This window comes from Xiphophorus couchianus, chromosome 9, assembly GCF_001444195.1.
Source record: "Xiphophorus couchianus chromosome 9, X_couchianus-1.0, whole genome shotgun sequence".
NCBI classification, from domain to species: Eukaryota; Metazoa; Chordata; class Actinopteri; order Cyprinodontiformes; family Poeciliidae; genus Xiphophorus; species Xiphophorus couchianus.
The window spans coordinates 10,375,738-10,401,604 of record NC_040236.1 but is presented as its reverse complement, the minus strand read 5'-3'; the positions used below and the strand labels follow the sequence as shown (position 1 = coordinate 10,401,604).

The 25,867-nt window shown below is 38.2% G+C and overlaps 1 protein-coding gene across 2 annotated transcripts in view; it reads left to right on the top strand.

Moving 5' to 3' along the window:
• negr1 (neuronal growth regulator 1) overlaps window positions 1–25,867 on the top strand; it is a 173,893-nt gene that overhangs the window by 107,159 nt on the left and 40,867 nt on the right. For both annotated transcript variants that reach the window (XM_028028292.1, XM_028028294.1), the window contains exons 5-6: window positions 7,236–7,356; window positions 10,669–10,817. In XM_028028292.1, coding sequence (XP_027884093.1) covers window positions 7,236–7,356; window positions 10,669–10,817 — 270 coding nt within the window. The remainder of the gene's footprint in view (window positions 1–7,235; window positions 7,357–10,668; window positions 10,818–25,867) is intronic.

The window sequence follows — 25,867 nt, the reverse complement described above, 5'->3', positions numbered from 1 at the left end:
CCCTGATGTTATCTGTTTAATATTAGACTTTTTGAAAAGTTCTGTGGCGTCAATATTTCCTGATGTGCTCCTTAGTGGTTGAGCAGCTTTACTATTTACAGGATGGTGACCATGAACACATCAAGTCTGACCTTTCAGAAATATGTAGATCTATCCTTCAAGTATCTTTAGAGTGCCCTTGCTGGATTTTTTTCGGCAGTGATATTAACTACTCCCACACTGATGGCGTCCTGAATGACTCTTTTCAGCAGTGATGTCCGATGTTAGTTCTGAAGGGCTGGATGTTTCAGGTGTTTTCCCAGATCAGGAAAACTTCTGAAAATTAAATTTTATTAGAATGATTATGTGTGTGAAACCTTTAAGAAGGAAGAAGCTCGAGCAGGAGCAACATTTTATGTAGAATTATATATTTTCTCTCCTCTCTATTTTAAGGAATGCAGCAGAGAGAAAAAAAAAAGAATAGATTCTGTTCTCTCATTGGCTGTCAAATGTAACACGGCACATATTGTCCAAAATCCACGTACGATCTGTGACGAGGCTTTTGAAGTATTTCTCCCCAGATACTGCTGAGCAGCTGAGGGTTGTGTGCTGATTCACAGAAAAAAAAGAAAGATAAATACAGACAGCTAAAAGGAAACATGGATGAATTCAAAACGCACATGGCCAACATGTGATATTTCTATTGGGATTCATATTTTTGTGCATAAACTCTAATTATGTCTTATTGACCTCAAAAATACTATTTTTCATATGAATATGTTTCTGGAGTGATCCACAATCAGAAAATTATCCAACAAATACCTGCTGCATGAAGACATTCAGGTTGTTTCATGGATTATATGCTAAATGTAAATTTATTAAAAAATCTTGTTTTTGATATCCAGAATAATTGTGCTTCTTCAAATGCCTCCAGAAGATATTTCCATAGTATAGGTTAACAGCTTTATGATATAATCTGAGACTGATTATTTATTTACATTAATAGAATATGAATTAGGCCTAAAACATGCTATAACCACAATTTAAAAGAAATAAGTTGATCCAATGTTTGTTTTGTTTTATATTAAAACCTTTTTTTTCTTTAAATGATCATCTGCTTCACCATATCAGGCTTAAATCACTTAAAGAACATATAGGTATGCTGATGCTCTGAAGAATGGAAGCAATGCACTGATTTCCACCACACATTGTCTCTTTATAAGCACGAGTTAGTGTGTTAGAAAAGACTGTGTATGCGTTTTGCACATGCACATTGTGTATGCATCCACCCTCTAAAGTTTTAATTGGATTCCTCCGACACACTGTCACTCTTTGTTTTACGTTCTTTTATCTATGCTGTTTTTATGCACACTAAAGTGTCTACACAACTCTTTCCCTTCGTTTTTTTTAATTATGGGTTAGGGGTTTAACTTTGCACAGATAGACTTAAACCTTTTTACTTCATGGCACAGTTTCACTTGCCTTGCAAGCTGTACCCTACTTGGTTCAAAGTTTGCCAGCCATTTTTACGCCTCCTGCCTCCCCCAAGCACCCTGCAGCTGTGAATTCTGCTCGCACTTTCACCAACACTTTTTTTTTTAAAGAACAGCCTTTTTCCTTGCTTACAGTTATTTCCCAACAAAAGTATAAACATTTTAAATAATAATGAGGATGCATATTAGATCTGTTGTAAGCCTTTCAAGCTATACCTCTGAGGAGGGTTTGCAAAAAATAAGCCAGCAGTGTACACTGAAAATTAGTCATTCTGAACATTACTTTGTCTTTTGTTTGTTCCCATCTTGCCTTTCATTCTAGTTCTCTTCTCATGTATGCTGTTTGTGACGCAGACGTTGCTGATGTGGATGCTCCCCCAGCATGCACTTCTGACTCCGCGGAAAGAGTTGTTCTGGGAAGTCATGACCGACTCACATAAATAAGCAGCTAGACCTGTTTGCCTAGCACGACCATCCAATATTACAATGTCAAGTAATGATGACAAAGTAAACAACTATTAGCAGAGTGTGGGTGTGTTTGGACAGTATTTCACTGTCAGTCATTATGGACTAATAGCTGCATAGCTCTTCATTTGCATGTGACAAAATGCATGCCCTGACTGTTGTGTGTGTGTGTCCAGTGTGAGTGCAGTGTTGGCTTGTAAGGTTGGATCAAAGATAGGAGAAATGTTCCTTCCACGGCTCAAGGAAATCGGGTGTTGAGAGTGTTTTAAAGTAAGACACAAAGTCTCTGTTGAGCATTTGTCGAATACTCAGGCTTACAATTCAAAAGAGAAGGCTTCCTAGAATTGGTTTCTGATCCAATCCTAAGTAGAGTTAAAGCCAGTGCCCTCAAGCTGTTTGGATGTAAATCCATCTCTCTACATCTCTCCAAAGCTCTTGTCTTGATTGCTATTTGGATTCCATGCTACACGAGGGGCATGAATAAATGAGTGAAACCTTGATCTTCAGCAGAATAAATGTTCTTGCTAGTATCACATCAGAATTTATTGGCACACATCAACTTCCTTTTTATGCTTCATCTTTGGTTTTATTGTCTGATTTTAAAGCTGAAGTAGTTGGCAAAATCAAATATCTTTAAAAGCACAAGTTTACGTAAAAGTCTGAGTTTTATTCCTCATTGTATTTCAATGTCCGAGCTTTTTAAAAAAAAAACTCTTGGCTACAGGCTACACCATGTACATTTATACATGACTCTTTAACTATCACTTCTATGGTGTGAGTGGTAGTTATAGAGGTGGTCTGACTCAGTGCAGGATCCCACCTAGTGACTCAGGTTTGGGGTATAGGTGGGTGAGATGACTTATCCGGTGGGATCTTTGAATAATTGTCGAGACTCAGTAGTGGATGTGGTCTGATAGTTATCCCTTGCTTGACAGTTGTGTTGTGGGGGTGGATTGCTTGGTGTTGTGTGCTGGCACATTTGTGAAGAATATAGGTTGTTGAGTCTGCCAGTCTACTTAGTGCATTTGATCTGCTTTTTCTTGTCACTCACATTGCAGTACCTCCAGGCCCACCACAGTTTAGCTGCCAGGTTAGGACATTTAAAGAGAAAGGTAATTTGTCTGGAAGTTTTGCACATTGGACTATTTAGTGTTAAATACAGACAATGGATTAAACCCCTTCTGTTGGCCCAAACAGAATGGCACATTAAGCTGGTTATTTTTAAGCCATGCATTGTATGAAAAGCAGGAACACATTGTTTGCTTGCTGTTTTGAATTGAAAACTTAATGAATTAATAAATCCTGGCAGCAGACTGACAAATAAGCTGGACAACGAAGCCTACAGATGGTAGTAGGGAACACTGTCTCTGTGTGTATGCTGACAAGTCATGCACTGATGAGTCTATTTCTTAATTGCTGGAAAAACCTTTTTTTTCAGATCTGACTCTAGATATTGGATATTAATTAATAAGCATCCATTTTATGAGTTTGCTTGGTCAACAATTGCACTCTAGAGAGTAAATCTTGATCATAAATCTTGTAGAGACATGTGGGGCATAATCTTTGTCGTGTTGACAAGCTTTGTATAAAACAGGTGCAGCTGAAGTCAGTTTGTGATCAGCCCACAACTGGCCATTTGTCACCCCTGAGGGCTTCGCATGTGCTCATTTTTCTGCTATGCCCGTGCTATTCCTGGACCCAACCCTTCACCCCCATCTGGTAGAGTCACTACGACTGCAGGTATGATTTACAGCGCTACCCCAGCATTCTGTAGGTACTAAATTACCTGGATTATTGAATTTTTATGATTTTTAGTGCACTACTTTGCATTCTCCTCCAAACCTCCTGGTGTATTGCACGATATATGATGATATAAGACATGCCAGCAAGTTAAAATTGGAATTATTGGATTTGACTAGATTTTATGGCTGTGATCCGTCATAACAGAATCCAGTGCCAAGCTCCAAATTGAAAGGATGTGATATTATTGATATGCATAAAAGCAATGGCCTTCTGGACCACCTGCAAAGGTGTATGGAGTTTTTTCTACTTTCAGTGCTATAATAGTTAAATGATTTTTTGAACTCTGCTTATTTGCTGTAGATATTTTAAACAAGACCTTGAGATAGGCAATATAATGCAAGAACCTTGAATTTATTTATTTTTTTGATTACACTACTGCAAAAAATAACTTGTCCTTTTGTTGTTCTTGTTATAAGCAAGATAACACATTATTATCAGACCAGACAAACATTTAAGACACAAAGCATAATGTCAAAATGCTTTGACATTATTATTATTTTTATTTGTATTGTGGGTAGTATGATGTTAGATATGGGTATTTTAAACATACATCTCATCAAAAGAGCTATACAGAAATAGTTTCAAGTATTAGTTTCAATTGTGCTTAATTAAATGAGGGCTTTATTTGAAAAACCAAGCTTTTTAAGTTTTAATCTAAGTATTTTGCATAAAATTGCAATCATGATGTCTTGTGCATTAAATTAATATTGAGTTATAAACAAAAAGATTTGTTTAACTTAAATTGGCTGAAATACATTTTGCTTTACTCATTCAAAAGGATAACTTTATGCCAAGAAATGTCAGAAATTGTCCTAGGTTCACCTTGTACATTTCATTTAGATTTTCTAAAGCGTTGTGGAGTCTGATGGTTCTGTTTGGGGATATTGTCATTCTGCAGAAGGATTTGGAAACTCATCAGACACCTCCTCATTGTATTGTGTAGTGGATAAACACCTAGAGTGACTATCGCTCTGTGTAGGACTTTCTATTTGCTAATCCCTTTTGTTGGCTCAGTCTAATTTGCTTGTCAGGATTTTAACAACTTCTCATGGAGAAGAGTAAACCACATTAACCATAAATAGAAAATCATTTTTCTATAGAGAAAACAGAAATCACTGTTTGTCTTAACAAATAATTGGTTGTAAATAAAAGTGAAATGAGTCAGTGCATAAATCGAGCATGGTTTAGAAAACAATTGGGATTTTCTCTACTTATTCTTACTAAGAATTACTAATATGTATTTGTTAAAGTATCTTAGGTGTGAGGTTTCGAGTATTGACTCTCCTGGCTGAGCCGCAGTGTTCACTGTCCTGGTAACTGTACAGGATGACAGCTAGGTCACCCTGACACTTTGAGAGCCTTCAGATAATCAATGATGCCGCACAATGACACCAATGGAGGATTACGAGGACTCGCTAAGCCGCTGTCGGTCAGCACGCTGCATTGATTTTGTCACAGTTGTTATTGCCATGTATTTCTGGGGCTGTCGAATTTGGTGGCATTTTTTTTAGCTCCCTGTTTTATTCCTTTGCTTTAAATGTCATTCAGACCTCCTCCATCTAAATGCTTATCACATTAATTGAATTATGTGTAGGCAGAGTCTGCTCTTCCTTAAAACTGCTGGTGGAGTCTTCAATTTTTCTTGTTTTTATTGCCAATAATGCTTATTTTTCTGAAAATACACTGAAATTCTGAAAGTTTGAACAAACTTGTCAGATTTCTGAAATGGAAAACTGTTAGTAGTATTACTTAATATTCAAGCGTAGACACAGACATCTTTGCCCTAACACCTTCCTCAACCTCCTTTGTATGGTGTCCAACATTTTACACAGTGATAAATGAACACAAAAACCTTAAGCGTTACCTATTGCTTAAGGCACTCTTGAAACCTTGGCATTATACTGCTGAGCCAAAGAAGTAAAAAGAAATAGCTGTATAATTTGGCACAAATATAAAAAGGTGGAAAAAACCACAAAGACCAGGCATGTGAATGCACTCATTAGGATGCAAAGGAAAGCTGGTCAAAGGGCATCCATCATCCCAAAGCATGCTGTCACTTCGTTATGCTTCTCTCATATGGATATACACAATAAGTACAAATTCCTCTTCACACCTTTTTTGCACAGATCTGTTGGATCCTACCTCATTTATCTGTGCTGACTTTCAGGCTTGCTGAAATATTGCTCACACACTGCCTCCATATTGCTTTCTTTTAATTAAAACCAAGTCTATCTCTAACAAATATTACATGTGCACATACCCAAACCATGACTGCCTATTAGATAAATTTGCTGTTGTCTGCAGTTGGTGTAATTTGATGGGAGTTGGCATTTTGTTGCTGTGTTGGGAAGCTGCTGCAGCCGAAGCAGAGGTCATCCATCAGGAACATCTCCAGATCCAATTGAAAGGAGAGGTTTGCAGGCATTTAGCCAAGCCTGTTCCACTTCGCACAGACCGCATCTCTGACAATCAGGTCATTCTGAAAGGCTCATTGTCAGGGTTTTATATAGTCTCTCTCTCATATCAAACACAACTGGGTATTTTACTGATGAATGAAGGAGTGACCCTAAGAGTGTAAACTTTTTCTGTGGCATATGCTCCCAGGCAGAAAATTGGATGGATGGCACAAAGAAACTTTATTTATTTATCTACTTATTTAATTGTTTTAATGTCTCTGCATCTGCTTGGGCAGAAGGGCTCAAAGTCAGCCCAGACTGTAATGCAATTTTGGATCTTTTGCCCCATGAACAAACTTTAGTTCTAGTTCACCCAGTCTGTAATATTCTGGCTTGTGATTGTAGCACAAAGTAATGTAAAAAAAAAACACACAATGTATGAATATATTTGCACGATCATTTCCCTTTTTATTTAAGCTAGTCAATTTAGCACAATAATAATGTATAATAATAATAATAAAGAAACTCTAAAGTGAAACCTTTATTACTATTCTAAAATTGTTTTGTTTATGTATTTTCACTAACTGTGTTATACATTAAACAAAACAGTTATTTTCTTAAATTCAATTTTTTAACATCAATGCCTTAAATGCTTTAAAGGCATTGTTGTTTGAAAGCTGTGTGAATGCATAAAGTACTGAAGGATGGCGTTGCTTTGGAAACTGCCCATATGCAGAGCTGCCTTCATGACATTGGCAAAGAGATTTACACCACATTTCAGTACATGAAAGGAATCTCATTTGCCATTCAAAGAACCTGCCTCTACCAGCCAGTCTTTGAACTTCCATTAAGCCATTTATCACCATGCTGTGCAATTCTTTTTTATTTCCCTTTACTCTAAGGAAGGAGGCCGTTCTTCTCAATTCAGCATCTGTTGACCCTGAGCATTCAGTTTGTCCTATACAAAATGTTCAGAAACCAGAATTTTAGACGTCATGAAATCTAAAGCACCATATGTACTTGAAGCTATTCTTATACAAACAATAGAACATAAATGTCTCCTTTCTTTTCAAAAATTTCCTGTAATCTCTTTCTCCAGTTCCACCGGACATCCATGAAATGAAGAGTCACGGAGTTGGTTTGGGGCGCACAGCACTGCTGCGGTGCGAAGCTGCTGCTGTGCCTTCTCCAACCTTTGAGTGGTACAAGGGTGAGAAAAGGTAAGTGTTGTCTGATGGCGTGTACTGTCACATCACAACATGTAGTTGCATCACTGTCCTACATGTGCTCTGGATGTGGCTTTCGTAGTACTAAGCTCCAGCATCGCATAGTGTCAAACTAAAGGGTTTACTGTCTGATAACACGCAGTTAATATATGGTTGCTACACAGTCTTGGAAGGTTTGGATTTATCCTTTGATGCGTATGAAAAAAAGCACTTAATACTGTTTTTCTGTTTTTACAGACAAAACTAAAAATGAATGCAGTACTTTTACAATAATTTATATAAAATTGAAATGGGTATCTTCAATTTTTCATAGCTCATTTTGGTTAAATTTTGTTGACAACTCTTTCAATGAGACACATGATTCTATTACGCTATTTCAGATCAGCTCAGATTTTTCACTGTTTAGAAATGAGCAAACCGACATGGAGGCATAAAAAGCTAGGTCCTGAATCCTCATGTTCCTGTAAAGCTTGAACATTTCTCCTATTCTTGCACATATTTTCTGTGAGTGATCTTGTCTCATCTCACAGTCCAAAACTACAGATGCTAGGTTTAACTAGCTAACACTTTATTGCTTTTATTTGAGAGTGCATATGTAAAAAGTTGTCCATTCTGTGTCCAGAGCTCTGACAAGAGTGTGAAAAAGTTTGGAAGTGTCTGAAATTTCAGTTGTATATTTAGAATGGAAAACCATTTATGTTTCCATTGTGTAAACGTTAGATCTTTCCATCTGCCTATAAATTCAGTTTCTGGGTTTCGCATGTTCCTTGTTTTAAAGTCTAACCACTGAAAAAGTATCTGTGGAAAAACTACAAAGTTAAGTATTGTATAAAATATGACTGAGAACTGTAGAAATGTGAGTCTTGAAAGGTATGTAATTTTGCTAACATTTACTGGAACTTTTTGTTTCTTTGAAACAAAATAATGCTATATATATATATACACTTTCTCATTGAATTCAATGAGAAAGTGTGTCCAAACCTTTGGTCTGTACTGTATATGTAAGATTTTTAAGTAAGCTGCGCTACAATTTATCAATGTTTATTTTTGTAATGTTTAAATAAGTATACACCCCTTCTTTTAATTTGTTCATGTTAGCATTGAGGCAAAACATTTAACATTGATTTTAGACATACTTTAACATGTATGTCTTATGTACATGCGTCGACCACAGCTTACTATTGTTGATGCAATGATTGGCCATATTGAAATGTGAAGTCAGCGAATGAAGACATAACTGGGAGTAGTCAGAGTTGCTCCCACTTTCCCTGTGGGAAATTTGACTTCAGTGAGGGAATTTTGGTTTATTTTTCCTACTGGGAAGTCGGAATTTCCCAAGACTACAACCAGAGCACAGCATAAGTTCTTTTTATGCTTGTTTTGTTTATTTCCCAAAAATAATGCTTTTCTTTGTCACCCCATTCATCATGCCTCTGGGGAGAGCCCACAAAAAACACTCCAGCAGGAGTCACTTGTAGCTTTTTCTTACCTTGCATTCTGATAAAATATTTGCAGGCAACTGGCTTAACTCATTTGTGACGCATACATCAATCAGTCTAGATTCAAGTGTTAGTTCTTGAATTTAAAAATCAAATTATACCCATTACCCATCATTTACCCACTCCTGGTGAGCACAATTTCAGTCATCAGCTCACACTGTGCTAATTGTAATTATGGGGTGGATTCAGTTTATTCAAATTGCTAAGGAGGCAAGTTGGCATAATTCTGGTCTTTTCTTAAATCAAGGACTCATTCCTTCTGTGACTTTTCACATGGCTAAATTATGATTTCTTCTTTCACTTGTAATCACAACCAGAGCAGTCGTGAGAGGTCTGAGGCACAGAGTTCAGATTTCGTCATGGCACGTTCATTGTGCACATGAAGTAAAAGCTGTGTTTTAGCTCCGCTTTGTGCAGCTTTCCTTTTAGTTTGTCTGCATCAGACATATTGTGACAGTTTTGACAAGTAAACGTTTCTCTTGTTGTGTCACTGCTTTTATTATTTGAGTGGAAGTGGGCGAGTGTTTGTGTGTACATCTGTGAGGGTGGGGAGCTTTCTTTCACCATGACAGGGGGAATCATTGACTGGTCTGATGTTAAGCTAGTAATGGGGTGAAACACATGCTGAGATTTTCAGAGCGTCAAGGTAAACTTTGAAGAGGTCGCAAGCAATGAGTCAACAACAAATTTTCAGGGTACTGTTGGAAACAAGGTCACACGTAGAGTTTTGCTCAGAATGCCTTACAAACCAGCTTGAGCCAAGCCATAGCTCCTGGGAAGTCATAGTGAAGGCAAAGTTTGGAGGATTTTCAGAGTTAGGAATAAGTTAACAACAAAATGAACAAAACTAATCGGATTAAAATCAGTGGCATATGCCTTAATGGAGTCATGTTTAATCTTTTCAGACTGTTAAAGATTAACACCATCAACGTACAAACACCTTGAATCCAGATGTTGAAGTCAGATATTGAAGTCAAAAAGACATATAGTCTTGATTTTTCTTCACCGTCTCACAGTAAATCTAAGTAAACTTTTTTCCATTCTATTCTATGCCAAAATTACTAAGACAATTTCTATTTGCTAAGACCAATTTCTTTTTTCCTTTATAACTTTCCTTACACACTATGTTAACTTTAGGAGGAATGTTTGTTAGTCTACTATTATATTTGAAGTAAAAATGAAGTTGTTAAAGCAGAGGTGAAAATGTGTGTGAGCAAGGCAGCCTTCATACAGTTCAGGAGGGATTGACTAAAACTTCAGGAAACTGTTGTGAGAAGCTTGTGGAAGGAGCCTCAAAGTGTTTGACCCAAATCTGTTTACAAGGCAATCACAAGAGTTACCTATTAAACAAATTAGAATTTATGTCATTTAAGACAAAATTAGCTGAAAGACTATCTCTTTCTTTCTTTCTTTCCTTTCTTTCTTATATAGAAATAGTAAATAATTACCCTAGTTAAATATCACACAGTGAGGAAATAAGTTATTTTCTTATACATTACATGTACTGTACATATCTGGTTGTAACTACTTGCTATATTCATGTGCACCTGCAACAAAAACGAGTAAAATGTCAAGTTGTACCCTGCTGCTTCTCCTCCGGCTCTTTCCACTCTTGTCTCAGTCCTTCAAAAAGCGTCTCTCGAAAGCAGACACGATGAAATAAATAAATGCGCTGAAGAGCGTCGTAATGATGAAGATCCACTTAAGATGACATTTGCTCCATTCTTGCCTCTTTTCCTACTCCAAGCTTTTTGTAGCAGGTGAGAAATCAAAGCCTCATTTGTCACATTTACATTGGTCTTTTCAGGATCATTAGGGGACACGGTATTGACATCAAGAGCCTCAGCTCCAGATCAGTCCTCACAGTGACCAACATGACAGAGGATCGTTATGGGAACTACACGTGCGTCGCCATCAACAAGCTGGGGAGGGCCAACGCCAGCGTGCCTCTTATTCGTAAGTTGTCATTCCACTTGTTCTTGGCTGAGTGGAGTGGTGGAAGCAACAGAGGCCTGAAACTATCGGCTTTCTGCATATTTACTGCAAACCCAGCTAAATCAAAGCAGCCGCTGGATAAGGACATACTAGCAGTTAAGCTTAAATGTTTTTTTTTTTTGTTTTGTTTTTTTCAAATTTGTTGTCTGCTGTGGTTGCAGAGTCTGCGTGGGTGTCTGCTTTGAAAGTCTTCATCTGCATGTGTAATGGATAAAAACACCACCTGAAAGCAAAAATTAACTTTGGTGTAATGACATCACAATTATGCACATGACTGCAAAGGTTATAACGTAAAATCAAGGCTAAGCCGTGTGGCTCAGATTTGTTTTAAAAAATGTCTGGGAGTCAACCTTTTTATAATTTTCAAAGCTTTGAGTTCAAAAGGGGCCAAAACATCAGAAGCCATGCTGCAGGAGCATCTGTGCTATGCTGGGCTTTCATTTATTGCTGATCAGAAAGCATTCTTGCACAAATGCAAGAAAAGAAATAGAAGAATATTTGCTAACACCACAAAACAGACAGCAAAAATTTTCAAAACAACAATACAATGCGTTAGTTTGAAGAATTTTACAACAAAGCACCGCACAGCAGATATGGAGAAAAAATCTCAAGTATGAGAGGCACTTTGTTGCAGTTATTTACTCTATTGTGAACTGAAACAAAAATAGAGCAATAATTTCTCACTGCATTTTTTCCAGGAGCTTTCCTGTACATACTTGAATTACATCTTTCCCCAGACTTTCCTTTGCATCTTTTGCTTTGTGCTTTTTTTGTCAGAACTGGAGATGTAGCTTTTATTTGTGTCATGTAGTGCTGAGTTGTAGATGAATATTATTCTAGACTTCAGTAGCAAAGGTTTGGTAGCAATGTGCTATAGTGGAGGCATGTAAGAGGGTTTGGATATTTTTCCTCTTATTAATTTGGAAGTCAGCTTTCATAAATAAGGGGGAAACCATATTTAGAAACCTAAATAAAAGTATTTTATTGCAAAATGATTAGTTTTGTAATCTACAAGTGTATATCAATACACTTGAATGCAATTAATTTCAGTAGTCCTAATTAGAAAGGTTAGAAAATCTTGTCACTTTGTCTTGTTTTTCACCTGTTTTTATTATTCTCTATTTCTATTACAGCATTAAAGGAAAACGCGTTGGTTCAGTAGTCACTGTTGTAACGTGATGGATTAATAAAATTTGATTGATTTGATTGATGAGGAAGACTGTTAACTATAAAGGTTTTCAGCAGAGTCATTAATAACCTCCAAAAGCAGTGTAAGCTACAGTAAGTCAAGCTAAGAAAGCTGGTTGTTCACACAGCACTATATTAAAACAAATAAATAGAAAGTTAACTGGAAGGAAGACAAAAACTTATTTAAAAAAAGGTGAACAAGGTCCAGGAATAACCACAGTTTTGACAGGATTGTGAAGCAAAGCCATGTCAATAGTTTGAAGTAGAGATAGAATCCAGGTTCAAAGTTTCTTGAAATCTAGAATTACGTTTTCACAGTCAGTAAAACTCTGTGATGCCATGTCATCTGCTAATGACGATCCAAAGACAGCACTGCATCTATTAGAACATTTTAGAACACGTTATGCTTCCCTCGACTGACAATCTTCATTCATTTAATTTTCCTCCAGAACTTAGCAGTGTGCTGCTGCTTTAGGCAGCACACTGCCTAAAGTAGTGTGCTGCCTAAAGGTTTAATGACCATGGCATCCCAGTGTTTCATTGGCAAAGCGTTGTCTAAACCCTTACAAATGAAGAATTTTCAAAGGACGATAAGAGAAAGCAGACTCAACAATGCAGATGATTGTGTTACAGGCAATAAATATTGCCAGTATAGCAACATCGGGTTCCTTTATTCCTCCTTGCCATACTGCATTTATGCAGAAATTAATGTAGAAAGAGCCCCAACCAAGTACAGAGTGTATACACACCTCTGGCCATGGACATATTTTTCTGTTAGAATGACACTTCTGTAATAAACTGATTTATAACGAAATTATGGGTTTTCATTAGCTGTAAACAATAATTATGAAAATTAACAGAAAAACACAGAAAACATCACTGTGTGTAATAAATATGTATAATCTCAGTTTCACCTTTTGGATTTAATAACTGATACAAATGTCATGTTTTGAATTAAAATGTACTAAAATGCAAATGGTTCATAATGTAGCAGGAACATTACCCAATGAGGAGGTGGTATTATTTTGTGAAAACATGTAACTGGTAGGTTTGATCTTTATTTTGAAACCAGGTGAGGTTCACTGAGTTCAGCTGGAAAATGCAGGAGCCTCACATCACTTCTCCTGGGATTAGTCATCCGTCTCTTAGATGGCAGTCATTTCAGTGCTGATTGAGGTTATTTATCAGCAAAATCAAAGGAAATCACAGGCCCACACAGGACACAGCCTGATTGATACTTAACATCAGAGGTAAAAATGAAAAACAAGAAACAATGGAGCCAAGGTAAAGCACAAAAGGAGTTTTTAATGTACAACAAACATAGTACCATAGAGAGAGTTTGTAATGGTGATTGTAATTCTCCATCCTGATTAATGAAACAGAAATAGCTTTTTCTGTAAAGCAATACAGAACCAAACTCAAAGTTAGTCAGATTCTCTTCCATCAGCAGCAGATCCCTGCTGCCACTGATGAAAGTCTGTAAAAACCACCAGGTGTAAAGTGGTCACTGCTGAGACAGGTGTTATCCTCAGCTTTCTGTCATTGTGGCTCTGCACAAAATCAATGCTCTGAACATCACCCCTGCAGCCCTGACTCTTAGAGTTTGTGAACAGTCTCATAACACCCGACAGCACAAGCTACTTAACTTGATCTTTTGGCCCAACGTAACTCACAGTCAGAGAATCTGCATTCCACATCTGCACTGCAGATTCTCAAATTATCCAAGGGAATTTAGTTGAAAAATTTAGAATCTTTAAATTTGTTAGAAAATTCTTGTTTCAAGGAACGGTATATTGAGACATGAGAGCTGATATTACTTGCAGCACTCCACTGAATTGAAATCAGATTAAATGCATGCACCTCTAGAGCATTAATGAGAATTTCTGACTCACTGAAATAAAGTGAAATAGAGATGATCAGTAACAGTTGTGCTGTTTAAGCAGACACCAGAGCAAAACATTTTCCTATTGACATTGATTCCTCTAATGCTTTCCTACTCATATAAAGTGCTTGAAAGCAAATGATTTTTTTTCACACAGAGATTCAGATAAATGTAAAAAGTATTTGTAGAAGTCTAGTTATGAAAATAATCTTCCTTCAGACCATCATAGGCATGTGCTGACTAAGGCAGAATTCTTCTACAGTGGGTAATCACAAGCATATTGGATTTGGATGTACCGATGCTACAAAATTTCAGTTCTAAAGAAGAAAATTCCAACAATGACTAGAGCATTCTAGGAAAACCTTTCTCTCAAACAAGTGTAGTTTGTGCTTACTTTTACACTGCTTACCCTTTTCTCTCAGCCACTAAGCAATAGTGTGCGCATCCATATTGTAATTAATTTTAATTATGAAACCCGTGGATGTCCAGTCTACATTAACACATCACAAGTAGAGTTTTAAAAGTCTCGACATGAACATTTTCTCACCAAAAATGCAGCTTTCATGTGTACAAATGTAAACAGAAGTTACTGTTCACCACTATAACTTAGAAAAAAATTAATTCAGTCAAAGGAGGCACAGCACAGACAACCACAAGAGGTCCTTCCTGCTTACAGTTCTTACCTGTGATTATTTTATGAAGAAGCTTAGACTATGACAACTCGTGTGTCTATATTCCCTTTGGGATTAATAAAGCAATATAGGATTGTATGATGTACCACCAAGCAAGACAGTGACAGAGCTGTGACAGTCAATACCTGCAAGTGTTAGCCTTCTTCTTGTCTTGATGGTGTGATATAGAGATGAGGAGGTTTGTGCAATTCACCAGAATCTGGAGATCATCAGTTAATCAAGCATGACTTTATCAAAATAACGCATTTAAAAGTCTTTCTTGTAAAACAGGACACAAGATAAGACGTAAGTGTACCTTGTATTGTTCCTCCCCTCCAGGGGGTCTTTTGTGGGCTCTAGTGTCCCTTAGATGAAAGTAGGCTGACAGGAAAGGAGAGGGGGGAAGACATGCGGTAAATGTCACCAGGTTCGATTCCCGGACCCTGCGACCCGGGAATCGAACCTGCGACGAGGACTCGAGGCCTCCAAATGTGGGTCGCACTATCCCCTGCGCCACCACAGCGTGCTCGTGTACCTTGTATTTTTAAATGGAATTGGAAAATAATGGGTTTTCTAATAGTGTAGACAAGGTTCATGTTAATGCAAATGTGTTAATATAAACTAAAACAGTGTGAGTTAACATGCTACATTGTGTTTCTCATTGTCTTTTGTCACTTTCAATCTAGTCTGAGTTTTTTTGACACCATTTGTTTATGATGCATAGCATGTTCTTTCTCATGAAAGCAGCCTTTCACCGTCCTGTACCTTTAACATTTTGAGCACCTTGTATGTTCATCACAATGAAACAAGCTGCCTGCATACATTTACAGTATATCTGCTGAGGAAAGGACTCATTATTGGGCGTGTAACCAATTGCTAATGTTTAAACAAATAACAAAGTAATTCATTATTCACCAAGTTTGTAATGCTACTCCTCTTTCAATAATGGTCACAGCTTACATCTTTGCTTTGTGTCATCCTTTGGCTTTCTCTGTTTGTAACCCCTTAAGTAAACTACCTCCAAGTAACATTTTTCCTTTTCAACTAAACAGGGTCAAGTTGTGCTACTGTAGTTTTAAACATCCAACACATGTGCTTATGTTTCATTTTAAGCCTTGATTGTTCAGGTGAGCTGCTGCAAGAGAGGTTAGGGGCGTGTGTGTGTGTGTGCAGCCGTGGTGAAAACAAGTCCATTAAGTTACTTATAAAGGAACGTCGAGTGTTTTGACAATTCTAGCAGACAGATGTGCTTGACTTTCTACGTTGGCTCATAGGATTAAAAACATACAATCCCTTTTTATGTCTTTTTTGGGAAATGAATAAACATTGCAGGAGTCCAGGCCCTGTTTAGCATCACCTAACCTGGAGCTCTCTGAAATTTTAAATGTCATTAGTCTGTTAACATTTCAAAATACTTACAACTTAATTTCTGTGTTTACTTTTGGCTCTGAACATTTAAAATGTATTTAAGATTTAAGCATCTAAAATATTGTTATTTAGATCATCATTTTAGTGAACACTTTGGAGACTCAAAGAACATTTCCACCCATTAATGCATATGCTTATATATTCATGAACTTCTCAACTATTTCTTTTGCTTGCAGCCCAAAACTGTATGTTTGCTTGGTGTGTTAAATCCCTGCATTGTCAGATTGTTTCATTATTTTGTCCACCTGCTGTGCCATTTGAGCAGCTAAAAAAGACAACAACAGTAAAGGGAGGTGGGTACAGTGTTTCAGAGTGTGGCTGGGTAAAAGAATTTATTTTAATGTATTCAGTGATGAAATAGGAACAGGTACATTAAAATATTCACCAGTTTGCGATACTCCCTCTGATGGTAACATTGTCCCTATCAGGCCAGAGACTGAGAACAGAAAAAAAATGTCTGTAGAGTTGGCTATTGTCAAAGGAGCACTCCATTCCCCTGTTTGTGTATGCACAAAGAACATCAAAGGCCTCTCTCTGATTCTCAAATGGATGATCTTAATGTGACACTAGCAAGAGCTCAAAGGCAGAGTAGTGAAAAAAGAAAACCCTAAGAATGGGTAGAGGAGGCAGCTTCCTGAGTTGCCACCCCCAACTTCTCTCACTCTTCTATTCCTTTGTATCTCTCTGTCGTTCTCTCTATCATGCCTGTGTCTGATTCTCTTATCTCACACACTCCTGTCGCTCCTTTTCCTCTCTCTTTCTCCCTTGTCGTTCATTCTTCCTCCCTGTCATTCTGCTTTTCTGTCAAACATCCACACAATCTGATGCATTGCTCGCTTTTCTCTCTCATGATCTCAGTTTCTCTCTCATGATCTGCACTAATGGAAGAGAGGCCAGTTCTGATGTTGCTCTTAACAAGAAATGGCAAGCAGTCACCAAGGAGCACCCCGCCACCACAGAGGGAAATAATAAAAACCCAGGGGCAAATTTAGTCACAGGTGAATTTGAATTGATGTTTTAAAATGAGTCAACAGCTACTGATTATCAAGATGCAAAAGGGGGAAAGAAACATGCATATTTTATAGCTCATGATATATTGAGGTGAATTTTAAGTAAGGGTCCCAAAACGTGTGTTCTAACTACTGAGGGATCAGCCTCCCTGAAAAAGCTTATCCCTGAGTGCTGGAAAAGAGGATCTATCCAGTTGTTGAACCTTGGATTTGAGAGGAAAAGTTTAGCTTTCATCTTGGTCATGCAACAGTGGACCAAATGTTAAACCCATGATATTGTTAAGGTGGATTGGCTGCACAGGCCCCCTGCCGTTCTGAAGAAGCTTACGACCTTGTCTTTTGAGATATTTAGCAAAAGATGTAAACGTATAAGGTCCTTTTGTTCCTTTAAAGGAGCCATTTGTCTGATCCTTCAATAATCAAACAGTGAATCATGCCTGGGTCTTTGGCACAAAGTCCTGCATCTTCCAAGTCAAGATTGGGCTGTCCTTTGTCATAGACTTTTTTGTGGTCTTTGTTCGTGGAAAGAATCGGAAGGTGCGATCTTGAGGAGAACAGTGTCTAATGTGGGAGCTTTAGAAACTCTCCATGAGACAGTTAGGAGACCCTGATGATCAGGTTCTGTTGGCATCTTCAAGTGATGACCTTTAGTATGCACAGCAGGGTGGATTGCTCACTGCAGGTCGGGGATCGGTACCTGCTTCAGAGAAGGAAATCAATTATTTTAATTTGTTCATTAGTTATTTAGGGTGTATTCACAGCTGACGAATTTGGTCCACTTAAAAACAAACCAAAGTTAACTTCCTCCGGTGGTCTTCCTCTGGAACCTTTTGTTCTGTTGTGAATTCATGCAAGCGAATCTGATGTGGGCCAAACAACTGGACCGAGGCCCACTTTTTGAGGTGGTCCAAACATACATGAATACAGACCTGCCTCTATCCAAACCATTTACAAGAAGTAACATATTTTGGATTTCACGAGCCATTGTTGCTGAACATCGTGGTAAAAATGAGGTCCTTAGTGTTGTTAATGTCACAGCTGCTTGTATTGATTTTGCTGAAATCATACCTGATCTACCATATTCTGATTAGTGATACTGCTGCCGGCATGTTGTGGGTCAGAACATCTTGTCTCATTCAGCTAGCAGCACACATTTGCCAACACTGTTCCAAAATTAGAACAAGCACTTCGCAAAACCTATGTTTAATGAACTGCTCTTGACATTTAAAATGGTATTCCAGTTGTAATAATAGCACAAATGTGCACAACAGAAATGCAACACAAAGTTCTTCAATGTTTGTTTTCTCTCTGGGTCTGCGCTCTGCTGTGTCATTTCTTTCCAATGGGTGCAATGATCATCACATCTGTGGCATTGTTGGAAAAGTTATAGTCCACTTACAAACAAACGCAATGTGAAAGCAAACCACACCAAGCAAAAAAGAAATAAAGTGCACTTATGGTCTGGACAAACAAGTGGACCAAAGGACTTTCCTGGTGTGAAAACACACTTAGAAAAGAACAGGAGATGGATAACATACAATCAGTTTAGATTATGACTTTCATCTTTGGCCTTGAGATATGGATTCTGACCAAAGGACTGAGATTCCCAATGTAAGTGCCTGAGATTAGCTTCTTCTGTAGGGTGGCCTGAGGTTGAAGTAGAATCGCTGCTCCTCTGAATTAAATTGAGTCAGTTGAGGCAGTTTGTGCATTTGATAAGAATTCCACCTGAGCACCTCCATTTGGAGGTTTTTCTTACCTACACTGCAGTGGGGGAGCTCTATAGTGCAGACCAAAAACTCACTGGATGCACTGTTCATCTTTTCTGACTGGGAATACCTTGGAGTCTCCCACAATGAACTGAAAAAAGTTGAGTTTTTCTTCTAGACCTGTTAGATTTTAAAATAGCAATACAAATTTTGGGCTTGAAAGTGTTTTTTTTTTCTGTTAAGGGATCTAGTTTTGACACATAAGGTAAGTGTTACAAATATCCAAAAAAATAAAAGAATTGGTTTCAGTAAAAGAACGTTGGTAAAACCAGTGATCTCTCTTGACAGTGCAAATATTACTTAATTGTATTTGTTCAGAAAATCTCTTATTATTCCTCATTGTGATGTCTGTTTTCAAATGAAATGATTAAGAAAAAGATCACCTATCAATTTAATACAAGTCATGTTTGTATTCTGGGTTTTTACCTAATTTTTCTTTAAAACTGAAATAAAATGGTAATTGAATGTTGTGAGATCATGTTGGGTTTTCTGCAGTTAAGTCATGGGATGGTGCACTATGTTTTGACTGTCTTAAAAACCGGTTAAAACATTAACTGGTTTATTTTAGCGGAGGAAAAGCAAACTACATCTGTGAGTATCAGTCAAAATAATAGGTGTATCTCTGATTGCGTTTAAAACAGGATTAATATTGTTTTGTGTTTAAGTAGAAAACAATCTGCAGCCACAAAATAAGGTGAATATTACCTTTTTAAAAATTTGCCTGTTGTTTTGAGATAACTGTTAATATTAATTTTTTGTTTTTTTTAAGTTTCCAATTTTGTTTGATTTAAAAATATCAAAGAATAATAATAAATTAAAATCATAACAGGTAAAGGAAAAAAAAATTCTGCTTATCCCTCAGAGCATCTGTTCCTTAATCTTATCTGATTTTTTTAAATTCAACAGAAGTGCATCAAAGTACATGTTGTTGGTTTATGTATTTAGTTAAAAAAAAACAGTGGAAGTTCTTAGTTTTGATTATTTTAAAAAACAGAGTGCTGATCTTTGATTATACCCAATAAGAGGAAAAATAACCAAAACAGAGTTTCAGTTTTGATCATTGTATTCACAGCTCTTGCAGTTGTATTTATGCTTAACTTCATTGTCAGTCATTCAGAATAAATGAGAACCTGCAGTTTTTCTTTGAGTATCTTGTTTGTTTCTGAACAAATCTCAAACTGTTTCAGATTTAATGGAAATGTAATTGCAGTTCATAAATTACAAGAGTTGTAAACAATTGCTGTGTATTGTGTACCTTCATGAACACAGAACAAACTTGAACTGAACCTGTTTACTCTATGTTGATGGATGTTCTTCCATAAGCTATTTACTAGTCCCATTACTGAAACCAGAGCATTTAGGCATTCGTCAAATCCAAGTCCTCATGTGTCACAGTTTTGTTTTTTGTCTGCTTCACAAGTTGCTTTTTGCATTTTGTAGTTAATTTAAGTACATAGCATAGTTAAATATATGTCATCAGAAAAGGACTGGCCCTTAATAAATTGAGTCGTTCTCAATTACAGAGGCTCACTGACCTGTCGCAGTCTATGCTTAAGGTCTATGCAGTCTATGTTTTATGTAAACAGTAAATCGTGTTCCTTTCCTCAGTCAGGCTTCAGTTCAGATATCAGGTCACAGTTTGCTGCTTGCTTTTGTATTTGTTTGGCCTCAGTCTTTGCTGTGCTTTTGTGATGATATTGCTCTATTTAGTCATCATCCATATTGTCCTTCCCACTCAGCTTATTTTGGGGTGTTCTTTCATATTTCAGATCAGTATGACTTCTGGAGGCTTATGTGAAATGTTGCTCTTTAAACTGCTGAATACACTTTTATACTTAACTATGTACTTATTTTGCTATCTGTTTAGCCATTTGCTTAAGTTTCATCCTTTATCAAACATTCTAATCGCGTGAGGTGCTGGTGCCTATCTCTAGTGGTCAGCAGGCAAAAGGCGGGGTACCCTGGACAGGTTGCCAGTCCATTGCATGATAACACAGAGACAGACAGGATTAACAGTCATCCATTCACACACCCACACCTGAGGAGAATCAACCAATCAAGCTGACAGTCATGATTTTGGACTGTGGGAGGAAGCCAGGGTACCCGGAGAGAACCCACGCAGGCACAGGGAGAACATGCAAAAAGACTCCATGCTGGGAATCAAACCAGGATCTTCTTGTTGCAAGGCAACAGTGCTACCAGTTTGCTTTAGAAATAATACAAAATATGTTTGTGTAGCAGCTGCTGTTTTAAGTTCAAGTTGAGATCTGATGATTGCTTTTGCCTCTACATTCCAAATTGTAATAGCTCGATGTTATTTGTGTTGTCTTTTAGCATCTACGTGCTACTTATCTTACGTGTTGCACTTCAGTCTTTGATTATTGTCACTGTAAAACATGAGAAATGACCCTGCACACATGCATATGTTTTTCCACAAAATCTAGGTACATTCTAGATACATTGTTACAGCCTTAGATAAAGATGCTGTTAGTATCATGCTGTAACTGTATTTTCTGCAAGTCAATATTATTGAGCTATATCTCAGATAAGGACACTCCAGCGATAAATATAAATTGGAGCATGGTTTGGTTTCTCATAAAATAGGCGTATTATAATTTAGCCTTTTTGCCATTGAATTACAGTGTTGTCAGTATTTTATTTTCAGTTTATATAAACAAAGCCGTTGTGCCAGTGAACCCTGTTTCTTATTAGAATCTCTTTAAGACCATGCTTGTTGCAGTCATTTGTCTTTTTATCCTGTTCTTGTGCTTTAGGGTTTAGAGTTGTCCCTTAAACAGCGTAGTCCTTCAGATCAAACTGTATAACTTTGAACAGTCAGTTCTTTGACACACTGTAGGGGTTTCTGACACAGAGTACTGGATGATTGATGCCGGCTGACTGCAGGGGGTTGGTAATACTCTAGAGCAGTCAAACTTTAATGTAGTTTTTTATGTTAAAAATAACAGTGTTGTACTTAGTGAGGTAATACATGCTATTACATTAAACATGTTGCACATGCATAAGTTAGCGATGAGGTTTAATTGTCATGCAAATTTCTGCTGTTCCTGTAGAATCATATACATATCCATTATTTAAAAGACAAAATGTCATCTTTACAGGGAGACACCAAATATGTATGTTGTTGCCATAAACGTATTACAGGGGCAGTATTATGTACACTTAGTGCCATTTTGTAGCATAATCAAGTAACAATGGTACTTTCAGTTGTTATAAAAATACCATATATTTTCCATATGACTAAAAAGAAATTTGACTTTGTAATTTAACAGCTAAAATTTGGGTCTTTGTCTCGTTTCTGCTTTTTCCAACACTCCGCCTTCAGGAGTCATAACATCGCTCCTCTATTAAGCTTTTAACAACGTATTTACTAGAATTGCTACTGAGAAGTAGTCCATATGTTGAGCTCAGAAGACATGCAGTTCCACCAGATGTTTGCTAATTGTTGCTGCCACTATTCTGAAGGAGTTGAGAGTGACAGGTTGTGTTCTGTGAGGCAGAAACTCCAAAACTTAAAAACTGCAGCTCAGAGGAGGAGCTGTGTCTCAAAGGTGGTGCTTGGTTCCATTGTTTTTTGTTTTGCACAGCTGAATGGTTACCATGGGAGATTAAAGGATTTGTCAGACATACATGAAGGAATTAATGCAACACGACTAATGCAACTCAAAAAAGTAAATTTTACGTAGAACTGCTACTTTAACATATCATTTTGGCTACTTTATAGTCTATAATCAGTAATTTTTATAATCAGTAATTGACTTGCTTTGTCTGAACTGAACTAACATCTGACTCCTCAGATGTTGTCAAGCGCTACTCTTGATGGTTGCATAAAGTTACCAAAATAGGGTTGTGCACAACTGGTTAAAATGACAAAACATTCTCCCTTGTCTTAGTTTGCGCGCGTGCGCTTCTAACAGGGGACAACAAAAGTCAAACAAAAGAGATGATCGGTTTTTCATAAAGGCAATTCATCTAGGCGAAAAACACTATGTGCACATTTTGCAATGAGAAAGGTTTTGACTTTGGTACAAATAGTTGTATCTAGCTGAAAAACTGCAGTTCATGAAGAAAACATCCCCAAACACAAACCCAGGCATTTTTTGTGTTCAGCAGAAATTTGGGATTTACAAGCAGATTTGTGATTATCTGTGGCATCTGTGACTTAGTGGTTAGAGTAGTCGTCTTACAATCGGCAATAGGTGCTCCATTGATGCACTTCATTATCAATATGCATTGGCACAATTCAAAACAATGTGCACTTAGGGAACCATCTTCTCTCTGTGCCTGCTGGTGTGTGAGGGCAGACAGATAAGACGGCCAGTTATCTGCTACCGTCCTGTCCCGTCTGAACCCAGCTGGTTGAATTTATCCAAACCACTCAAACAAAGCTAATTCTCCACACATTCTTGTAATTTTATCCTGCATTGTACAAAAAAAAAGCATTCATACCCTTTCTATAGTTATCCAGGTCCCCCTTCTGAATTTTAATTTTTCTACCTTTACAGTACATTTTGAAATAACTAACCAGAAGAACAAATCTAAGAAAAAATCTGCAGGTTGAACTAAAGATGCAAATGCATCACCTTAACATGCATCGTGCACTTTGGAATACTCAATTTGATCACCAGCAGATCTAAAACTTTGACACTGCATATACTTCATGCTAGGATGTGCAGACGCTCTGTCTGCACAAGTGAAGCTCACCTCAAGACTTTAAACAATCACAGGTTTACCTAGTTAAGAATTCTTTCTGCTATTTATAATTTAACTTTTTAGGGGTAAACATAAATTGTGTACAGTGTATTAATCATTTACAGATCATTAAGCACTATAAAATAATCCATCAAAGCCAGATGTTGCTGAGCATGGACTTTCACATTCTTACTCGTATAACATACACTGTGCAAACTGACACACTTTATGGTTCCCAAAATATACTTAATTTCTTTGTTTAGTTCTCATAAGAAATGTTCTGAGATATGCCAGTATTCATGGGGAGATAAGATACATGTGATAAGACCTTACTCAACAACAGCCTTAGTGGGTATATTCTAAGCCAGGGGTGGGCAATCCTGGTCCTCGAGGGCCGGTGTCCTGCAAATCTTAGATGTCTCCCTGGTCCAACACACTTGAATCCAATAACTGAATCACCTCCTAAGTGCAGTCAAGTTCTCCAGAGTCCTGCTAATGACCTCATTATTTGACTCAGGTGTGTTGAAGTAGAGATGCATCTAAAAGTGGCAGGAGACCGGCCCTCGAGGCCTGGAGTTGCCCACCCCTGTGCTAAGCCAATAGACTCCAACAGACTAAATAATAATAATAATAATTAAAGCTGCAAGCAGCCTCGGGCGGCCCTCGCAGCAAGCGCCGCTCCGGCCTATTGGCCACCGCGGGGGTTCCGGCCACCGCAGAAGCTCTCGCATGTTTTCCAGAGCCGCAGCCCGCTCCCCACCGCGGAAGCTCTGCCGCAGTTTCCGGCACCGCCGCCCGCTGGCCGCCGCAGGAGCTGTCGCGCATTTTCCCCGCCCGTCCACCGGGCCACACGCGTGAATGCGTTCGGCGGCGCTGCCCGACGACTGTCGAAAAATCTGGCGCAGATCGGTCGATGCATCGAGGAGATACAACCCATGTATTAACTTAGGGGGCGCAGTGGAGCCAAATTACATTTCAAACCCGTTGGGCTCTTTAGAGGTGAACAAAGGTCATACATATCCAGTTTGGCGCCAATCGGATGATCTATGCCTGAATAAGAGCCAAACGTATGCATATGGCGAGGGACTGATATTCGCCGTTTGGCCACGCCCACACGGTTCAGCCAGAAGCGAGCATTGACAGAGCTCATCATCCGAATCATCTTGATTAGGTCAAGAGAGCCATAAACGGAGCTTTCCAAGTAAAAAAACGGCACTTCCTGTTCTGAGGGGGCGGGGCTTAGATGACGTCATAATATGAAGACATAGGGTCGTCAAGGACATAGGGTCACTCGTGCAAAGTTTGGTGCAGAAGCTATCGACCGTTCACAGTAAAATACAAGACTTCCTGTTGTCAGAGGGCGTGGCCTACGTGATGTCATCATTTGACCATTGGATATTATTCTACACCCGAGGATGATCAATAACTCAAACTTTGGTGTCTCTGTGAGTTTTTGTGTTAGAATTACAAATTATTTAATTTTTTCCTCTTTAATTCAACATTGAACTGTCATTCCGTAGGGCAATGCTGCCCTCTGGTGTCGAATTACTGAAATAATGAAACTATTTCAGTGGGCAGCAGAGGGCAGCATTGCCCTACAAACAACGAACATGGACTGTTTATTATGTAATTACACAGAAGATCTCTCTAATTCATTCTGAGGGGGCGGGGCTTAGATGATGTCATAATATGATGACATAGCATTGTCAGGCATCACACCAGGATGAGTCAGGCCAAGTTTGGTGCAGCTCGGTCGAAACATGTGGAATCTAGAAGCAAACGTATTGCATTGGCGTTACAGGTCACTTCGCCACGCCGCCACACCCAGCTGCTTCATCGCAGCCGGTCAGGGCTTGGATCCACAACACACCAACATGTCTTCTGTCTCTGGACACAGTTTCATGTTGATTAGGTCAAAGGGCTAAGATAGCGACCGTTCACAGTAAAACATGACACTTCCTGTTCTCAGGGGGCGTGGCCTAAGCGATGTCATAATTTCACCACAGGGTATTTTAGGACACCTATTGATGATCAATCACTGAACGTTTGGTGTCTCTGTGAGTTTCTGTGCAGGATATATAAGAGTTTCGTGTTTCATGGCGAGTAGGTGAACTTTGACCCCTGGTAACCCCCCTTCAGCAAGCTCATACAGTCACCGTTTTGATAACTTTAAATCAAACATGCCTTATGATCAGACTGACCGAGTTTGAAGCCGATCAATCGAAATCCCTAGGAGGAGTTCGATCAAATGCAAAGGCTGTAAACGGCCACAATAGGGCCCAAAATGGACCTTCAATCCAAAATGGCCGACTTCCTGTTGGGTTTAGAGCATGGCTCCAAGAGACTTTTTTGT